Raw genomic sequence first — 8,790 nt, forward strand, 5'->3', positions numbered from 1 at the left:
CTGTTGTTGGATGTAGAAGAAGAAATTTGGTGGTTATGATAGTTTGAGATGTCAAACAAATGTAAAGCAAAAAGAGCCACATGAGTATAAAATATGGCTTTTATTATAACTCCAAATTTTATTTAAAATACAGAAAACACCAAGCTCAGGAAAAGTAGTACATGTTACATTTGACCAAGGCGAACATACACAAAACATTCAATAAGATATTTGAAAATAAAGTCTGCAAAATGGCTCCCAGCTTTCCTTTTCACAGGTTGTTGGAAGAATGTAAGGCCTGGTCTTGGTCTCCATGACAAATTAGGGGAGGAGCCTTTAGATAAATCATACTCCAACACGTCTGACTCTGACGTGTTTCATGTGAGCTCCACTTTTAGGCCAGACTGCCAGAGAAACTATCTCTGACTGTCACAGTCAGACACACTATATGTTTTATATGTTTTATAAGTTTTGTAGCTCCACTGCTACAAAATGTATGTAAGCACTATGCAAATGTCTGAGCAAGAAATAATGTAACTAGATCTAATGCTAGATCTAGCACATTCACTCTCTATGGCCTACCGAAAGTATGACGTAGCTACCACAGCATGGTAGTCCAGCCTATTTTCTGGTGCCTTGCAAAAGTAATAACAACCCACTAAGTTTTTCACATAATTTCATATAACAGTCACAAGCTTTTATGTATTTTATTGGGATGTAACAGAGCAGAACGGTCTAGTTGTGAAGTGAAAGTGTCACGATGTGTTGACAGGTGGACCAAACTGCAAACAGGCGTCTTGGTGGATATGATGAAATAATGTTTTAATTAAAGTCCAAAAATAACTTAGAGAACCAGGGAACAAAGGAGATTGACTGTATGAGTACAAAGTTAAACATGATATTGTATGATTATATTATATAATATGATATTAAAACAGTATTTAAATACTAGGAGAGTGAATTCTGGAAAAACGGGTAGAAATTTAATCTCAATGTAAATCTCACTATGCAACTGATAATGCTGACCCCTAGTGGCTGGTCACAGTTTACGAAGATTCGAATTAGGAAAGTCATACCATGCTTATTTCCCATTTTGTCTAGAATAAAAGAAACTCATAATGTGCCACCCTTAGATACCAAGAAAAGATGGTGGTTTTCACTAGAAAGCCGGTCTCAAACACACACAGCGCTTAAATTAACCTTCAGGTTTTACGAAGGTTTAAATGAGAAGGAAATAAATGATTCTTTGCTTTCAACACCTATTTTTCTTTTCAGAAATAATTTCATGACAAGGAGATCCATCTGCAGATTCCACTGTTAAAACAAAACAACAACTGAAATCTTGGCAAAGTCTGAAATCAGAAGCGACAGAACAGTTAAACTAAGGATGAGCAGGTTCAGAAAAACATATCTACCATGTCTGACAAGAACTTACTTATTGCACAAAAAAGTCCTGATTTTATCTTACAAAACAAACATTATTTCTTTTTCACTTGAGCGTAGAGATTCTCTGGACTCTCAGCCGTCTGCGTTGTGGATTTCTCTGCCGTTGGCACTTTGACCTGAGCGTACACCGACGCCTGGTCGCTGTCCGGCACTGGCAACGAGGAAGCTTCAGGAGTCTTCTTTATGATGTTCACTTCTCCGTAATGAACTTCTCCTTTTGTTTCTTTGCCATCTGATATCTGAACGTCAGGCTCAACGCCTGTTTGACTCTGTGGGATATAAAGATAAAAAAAAGTATGTGTAGTCCTGCTTAAATATATTATTATTATTGAGACGTTTGTGCAAAACTTTAAGTTTAACTAATCTGTAATTTGAAAGTCTGGTAGGGGTAGTGATATAAAATATGTGGATGTCCGACTGGGAAATGCATATGCAGACATAAATATGAAATGCTGCATAGAGAAGATGATCATTTCCTCACCTGAGTCTGTTGAGGAGATGATTGTTTGGACTTAAAACACCTGGAAGACATGAGAGATCTGTCAGAACATTTCTGCTGTATTGGAGGTGACCGCATTAAAAGATGATCATCAATGTAATGAAATATACAGAAAACACTGGAAGATGGGAACTTATATGTAAAATGTGCATTCCATACTGTAGGTATTGCTTTTGTAAGTTTGTTGAACAAAATTTGATTTGATAACTTTCTTCTGCCTGACTTCTTTATTTTGTAATTATGTTATTTGTAATTTCTTTTTTTTTACTTCAGTCTTTAAAATACAACTTTTCCCCTCTGACCGCAGATGGAATAAAAAAGTCTTTATGTTTTGTGAATGTAAATTTTATTGTTCGAATTGGACGTGTGGAAGTCAAAGCGATTTTGAGGAGTTTGATATGAACTAATTTTTTAAGGTAACTACATCCACAAATTGCAGCATGATTTTATTAATTATGATACTCACCAAACAGTTAAAACCAGACATAAACCCATGATGATGGCCACAGATACTCCCACTGCGATTGGCACAGTGGGAAAATCTGCTTTTGGAGGACCTAAAAAAAAAGTACAGAGACAAACTGAAAAGGTTCATGATCAGAGAATATTTTCAAATGTTTGTAGTGGAGTCAAGAAATACCTTCAATGGTAATGTTCACATAGGATGTCTGATTACCCAGATCATTGATAGCCATACAGTAAAACTCTCCTCCTTCGGTAACATTGAAACTGTAAAGCTGCTCCACAGACACATTAACATCTCCATGTTCGCTGTTCCAGAACCAGGTGAATCTGGGTGGAGGTTTGGCTCTGCTGGAGCAGCTCAGCTCCACCCAGCTACCTGCTGACACCAAACCTGATGGACTGATGGATGCTGAGGTGTTTCTAGGAGCATCTGAGGAAAATGAGACACATGAACTTTATTGATCACAAACAGCTGAACCATGACCTGCTGACAGGATCACTTACATGAAACACTGNTTTATTCAGTTATGATAATGCCATGTATTTTCTACGGCAGTATAATGCTGTGAATATTCTGGTCAGTAACTGCTGGCATTGTACAATTTTTTACCGTAAATTTACTGACTTTCTTTGCAGTTTCGACTTACGGTAGTTCCATGTAATTTCTACGGTAATGAAATGTTTTTGGATATGACGGTCAAAAACTGTTGGTTTTTTACCTTTTTTTACCGTAAATTTACTGACTTTCTTTGCAGTTTCGACTTACGGTAGTTCCATGTAATTTGTACGGTAATGAAATGTTTTTGGATATGACGGTCAAAAACTGTTGGTTTTTTACCTTTTTTTTACCGTAAATTTACTGACTTTTTTTACAGTGTAGCTACCACGGCATGCTAGTCCAGCCTATCTTCTGATTTCAGTGCCTTGCAAAAGTAATGACCCACTAAGTTTTTCACATTATTTCACATAACAACCACAAACATTTATGTATTTTATCAGGATGTAACAGAGCAGAACGGTCTAGTTGTGAAGTGAAAGTGTCACGATGTGTTGACAGGTGGACTAAACTGCAAACAGGCGTCTTGGTGGATATGATGAAATAATGTTTTAATTAGAGAACCAGGGAACAATGGAGATCGACTGTATGAGTACAAAGTAAAACAGTATTTAAATACTAGAAGAGTGAATGCTGTAACAAATATAACCTCAATGTAAATCTCACTTTGCAGCTGATAATGCTGACCCCTAGTGGCTGGTTACAGTATGAAAATTCAAAATCATTTTTATTTGCATTTATTCCGCTGAAGAATTATTACATTCTATAGAGCTTAACTAAAGTACTTTTGGTACTTTAGTTGATCTTACCCAGACTTAGTGAAATTACTCCATCAGGACTAGGTTGATTTAGTTGCATTTATTTTTGATTAATGAAGCACAATTTTACAACAAACAGATCAAATTTATAATCAAATAAATCCAAAGCATTTAATTTGTATAAGCAGATAAAAACTGTTTACAAAGGATTTTATTTAATCCTGGCTATAAAAGAAACATATTCAAAAGTAAATTAACTGCAAACTGCTGACATGGTTATTCTGGAATTGAACATTGATTTTAGTGATCCAAGGATCAAGCGATCTTTACTTTTAACTTAAGCCTGTCCTGGACAGTAACAAATACTGTACATTTGGAATGTGCAAAACCTTTAAACGTTAACTTTTTTTAAATTATTTATGAATTAATTTTTCTTCTCTTCAGTGTATTTCTCTTGACTGTCAGCAGCCTGTGTTGAGACGTTTCCTGGTTTTGACACTTTGACCTGTGCGTAAACCGTCTCCTCATGTTCATTGTCATGCAGTGGAATCACTGCTGCTTTAGGTGTCTTCTTGATGATTCTGACTTCCCCATAATGCAATTCTTCCTCTTTCTCAAATGCTGAATTCTGAACACCACCCAATTGACTCTGCAAAAAAAAAAAAGGATCATGTAACAAAACTACAAACAAAATCTCACTTTAGTGCTCTCCAAAAAGGATGAACGTACCCCCACCTGAGCCTTTTGTGGCGCTGAATGTTTGGACATAAAATACCTGCAAGACATTAGAGCGCTGTCAGAATCAGTGATGCAATAGTTACTTTGAGAAAGTAACTTTAATCGGATTACTGTTTACTCCTTTAAAAAGTCACTTAGTTAGATTACTGACTACTTTATTTGGAAAGTAACAAAGTTACATTAAAAGTAATTTTTTCAGTTACTTTCAGCTGCTGCTAACAACAACGCTCCACCACCTGTGAAAATGACATTGAGCTTTGCCAGTACTTAATTGTAAGCTATTTTATAATGGTTACATCAACAATGTATTTCCATTTATGAGTTTGAACTGTTACAACGGTACAAAAAAAAAAAAAAAAAAAAACATTAGTAATTGGTGTGTTCCACTATTGTCTGGAAAACTCTAAGAAGGATTTTAAAGCCCCCCTCCCTGCCCCAGCATCCAGGTTGTGCGTTACGGCCCTGTGTTTGTTGTCAGAGCGCAGCGCACAGCGCTCCTCCTGTGNGGACAGGGAGTGAAAGCTGAGCAGGTTACAGTGACAGACTGATGCTCCTTCAGGTCAGAGGGAACATTAATGCTGGGACTCCAAGGAGAATCTGGTGATTCACATCAAATGCACATTTTAATAAATAAAGCAGACCTCCAATGCTCAAAACTATCAAATGTTTGTTAAAATATTTTTCATTAAGTTTAATTAATTCGATAAAAAGAAATACGCAAGCACAATTGTCCTCAAATTGATGAGACATCCATTGACATTGATCACCTTGCATTAAACAAATTGGAAGACCTAAAGGAAAACAAATGATTATTTTACACACACACACACACACACACACACACACCTACACACACACACACACATGCACCCACGCAAACATGCACAGTTGACACCAGATATTTTCAAAATCCCAATACACTTTTTTTTTCTGACTGAAATTAAATCCAGCCAAACCTTTTTTCTTTGTTTTAAATTAGCTATAATTACCAAAATTATCTCTATTTGCTAAATGAAAGAAAAATCAGCAATAACTTTTTTTTTCAACTTTCTTCAGATTCACAAGTTTACATAAACTTGTTCAGTATCAGACATAACTGTTTTTTAAAATATATGACTTGGATCAGACCTCTTTGGATTTCCTTCCACAACCTTTTCCCAATAGTTTCCTGCTGGTGTCCGTTCCTCCTGACAGGACTGGTGAAACTGAGTCAGGTTTGTAAGCTGCCTCACTCACAGGTCTTTTCAGATCTCTGCACCTCTAACCCGTAGGACCACGATTAGGGCTTTGTGATGGCTACACACAAACACAGACTTTGTTGTCTTTAAGCCACATTATAACCACTTTGGTTGTTGTCCATTAGGAAGACCAATCTGTGCCCAAACATTTACTGCCTGGCTGAAGTCTTCAGATGTTGCTTCAATATTCCCTAACAGTGTCCTTTCCTCATGATGCCATGAGTTTTATGATGTGTACCAGTTCCTCCTGCAGCAAGCAGTCCCACATCATGATGCTGGCACTCTCATAGTTGACAGTTAAGATGATGAAAGCATCCTCAGTTCTCCTCCAAATGTAATGATTGTTATTATGGCCAATCAGTTCCACTTTCGTTTCATCAGACCACAGGATATGCTTCCAGAAATGTAGATCTTTGTCCCTGCGTGCATCTGCAAACTGCAATCTGGCTCTTAATGCTTCTGTTGAAGTAAAGGTTTCTTTCTCAGTGAGTGGCCTTTCAGCCCATGTTGGTACAAGGCATGTTTTTCTGTGTATAATCATATTTAAGATTCTTTAGCAAAATCTACACCAGGGCTTTGGCTTTTGTTCTGGGGTCAATCTAAACATTGTGGACCAAAAGTCATTCTCCTTCGTGAGCAATATGATCATTGGGCATTCCCACATTAGCATGTAATTGTTTGAACAAATGAATGTGGCATATGCAGTCATAGGTAGGTTGTTCACAAGAAGGAACCCGACTTGTGCAGCTGCACAGTTCCCTTCCTGATGTCTTAGCTGATTTATTTTGACTTTTCTATTGTGTCAAACAAGAAAGCAGTGTGTTTAAGGTGTGACCTTGAAATGCATCAAAAGGTGTTCCTCCAATTCATTCAAATGTGTTAGTTAACCCATCATAAGTTTGTAGAAGAAAGCCCAAAAATACTACACATTTAGACAAATATCATACATTTTGACAGACAGTTATCCCAAATACTGACCAAATGTATGTAAACATATCAATGTGAGGAAATTTACAAAAATGGTATTTAAAAAAGTATAACGCATTTTGGCAAGTCTAACTGAGGTAAAACAATATATATATANTATGAGTTTGAACTGTTACAATGGTACAAAAAAAAAAAAAAAACATTAGTAATTGGTGTGTTCCACTATTGTCTGGAAAACTCTAAGAAGGATTTTAAAGCCCCCCTCCCTGCCCCAGCATCCAGGTTGTGCGTTACGGCCCTGTGTTTGTTGTCAGAGCGCAGCGCACAGCGCTCCTCCTGTGGCTCCACCACTCAGATATCCTTCTGCACAGATTTGTGACACTTATCTTAATAGTAATTATTATAATGGCGTTTAGTTGCACAACTAAAAAAGCTCGACGTCATTCAGAGGTCATATATTAACTTGACATTAACAAAGACGCAGCGGGACGCATCATCCGGGAGATGATGGACAGGGAATACATTCCAGTCCAGCATCTGGTTTGAGATGATTCCTCTGGAACCTGTTGGAGGAAAAATATTCCAACTTCACAAGATGCTTTTTAACTTAACAGAGCTCTGTGGTTCCTCCTATCAGTATGAGAGTCAGGGTGAGGAGGCGCCATGTTAGGAAGACGAAGTGGAAGCTGCAGGATCTTCAGAACAAACAGGTCATGATGCTGGGCTACTGATTATCCCTCTGTCTGGACACAGGATCAATATAACCAGTTTAAAAGATAAAATGAATGGTTATATGCCACACATGGAAAACTGGGATGCACTCCATGCCAAGATGTTCAGGATTTAGGTCTCGTGGCATCTCAAGGTGTCAACATAGCAGCCAGTGGTCTGAGGGAAATACATCACCACTTTGCTAGAGCTACCCAGCTTTTAAAACTACTTTCACCCCTGGGTATGCATTCTTAGAATTATGTTTATCATTCTTACATTTGTAATTTTATGTTACTAGTTGTCTTTCTATTTAGAGGCTTAGTGTTCAAATTTGTTGAAACTGTGGAGACACAGTCATTCTTACATTAACCTCGAGCATGTTTTTACAGATGGTGACTTAGATCTTCCTGGGACACTCCTGAGCTGTAAACCTATCTGTGTGTTAATTAAGTTTCTGTGTCCCCCTGCTTTGTTTCTGAATTCACATCCTACTGTGAAGATAGGATGTGGGGTTTCACCCCCTCCATTCCTTTTTACACCCTTCTTGCTAATAAAAGAGACAAACAAACTGAAGGTTTTCAGAACACATGGTGAGCGGCTTGGAGATGCAGTTCACTGTGTCTTCTCCTTCTGCAGAAGTTTGGTTGAAAACTCATACACGTTGTCTTTGGTTCTTTCTTTTTTATGTAGGTTTGAGAAAATACCTATCATGCATCATAGCAACTGGGTAAAATTTAAAAAGGAATGGTAAAAAATCCTAACTCAGAGAAGATGATTATCCAAACTTGCAATTCCTCGAGCAAATAAAATGATGTACAGAAGTCTACAAAATAAAAATAAGGGCTACTCCAAAAATCTGCCACCAAGAGTGATTAAATTCTGTAAACAATCTGAATAAATATCTATAATATCATCTGTAAAACTTAAGTCTGTCATTTTGAGCTCACTAATGTATGTATTAATTTACTGAGTAAAGGGTTTCCAAATGTAACATTTCCTGCTGTTAGAAAACAACGAATATAAAATGAACAAAACACATCCTCCTTCTACCTTACTGGTATAACTCACATTTGATGTAATACCTTTTGAACCAGTCTCTTACCTACATATCTAATACCAGCTATATGAAACTGAATAAAAGTACTGTTTACAGTGGAGTGGAGTACTGTTTACTTAGGTTTGGACCTTTATCTCATCTCAAGATTTTTAGATGTGAAACTCACCAAATAGACACAACCAGAAAAACAAGAAAACAGATGACCACAATGATCACCACTGTGACGGGCACCAAAAGATTTTCTCCTTGCAGAAAAAAACAGAGACAAATCTATTACAAATAATTACAGGCAGCTATTTCTCAAAGTAGGCTTTTGAGTTTAATGATTACCTTTTGTAATAACTAGTATAAATGATGATGTTTTGTTACCCAGATCATTTGAAGCCACACAGTAAAACTCTCCTCCCTCAGTAGCC

At 37.1% G+C, this 8,790-nt stretch overlaps 1 protein-coding gene across 1 annotated transcript in view; it reads right to left on the reverse strand.

Moving 5' to 3' along the window:
- Positions 1-1,163: 1,163 nt before the first annotated feature.
- Positions 1,164-8,790, reverse strand: part of LOC107835797 (vascular cell adhesion protein 1-like) — an 8,432-nt gene continuing 805 nt past the window's right edge. Inside the window, exons 2-7 of the mRNA XM_016669415.1 lie at positions 4,439-4,444; positions 2,894-2,901; positions 2,565-2,819; positions 2,391-2,481; positions 1,907-1,946; positions 1,164-1,694 (exon numbers count right to left, since the gene is read on the reverse strand). Coding sequence (XP_016524901.1) covers positions 1,458-1,694; positions 1,907-1,946; positions 2,391-2,481; positions 2,565-2,819; positions 2,894-2,901; positions 4,439-4,444 — 637 coding nt within the window. The 3' untranslated portion in view covers positions 1,164-1,457. The remainder of the gene's footprint in view (positions 1,695-1,906; positions 1,947-2,390; positions 2,482-2,564; positions 2,820-2,893; positions 2,902-4,438; positions 4,445-8,790) is intronic.

Source organism: Poecilia formosa, unplaced genomic scaffold (genome assembly GCF_000485575.1).
Source record: "Poecilia formosa unplaced genomic scaffold, Poecilia_formosa-5.1.2 Scaffold24, whole genome shotgun sequence".
NCBI lineage: Eukaryota > Metazoa > Chordata > Actinopteri > Cyprinodontiformes > Poeciliidae > Poecilia > Poecilia formosa.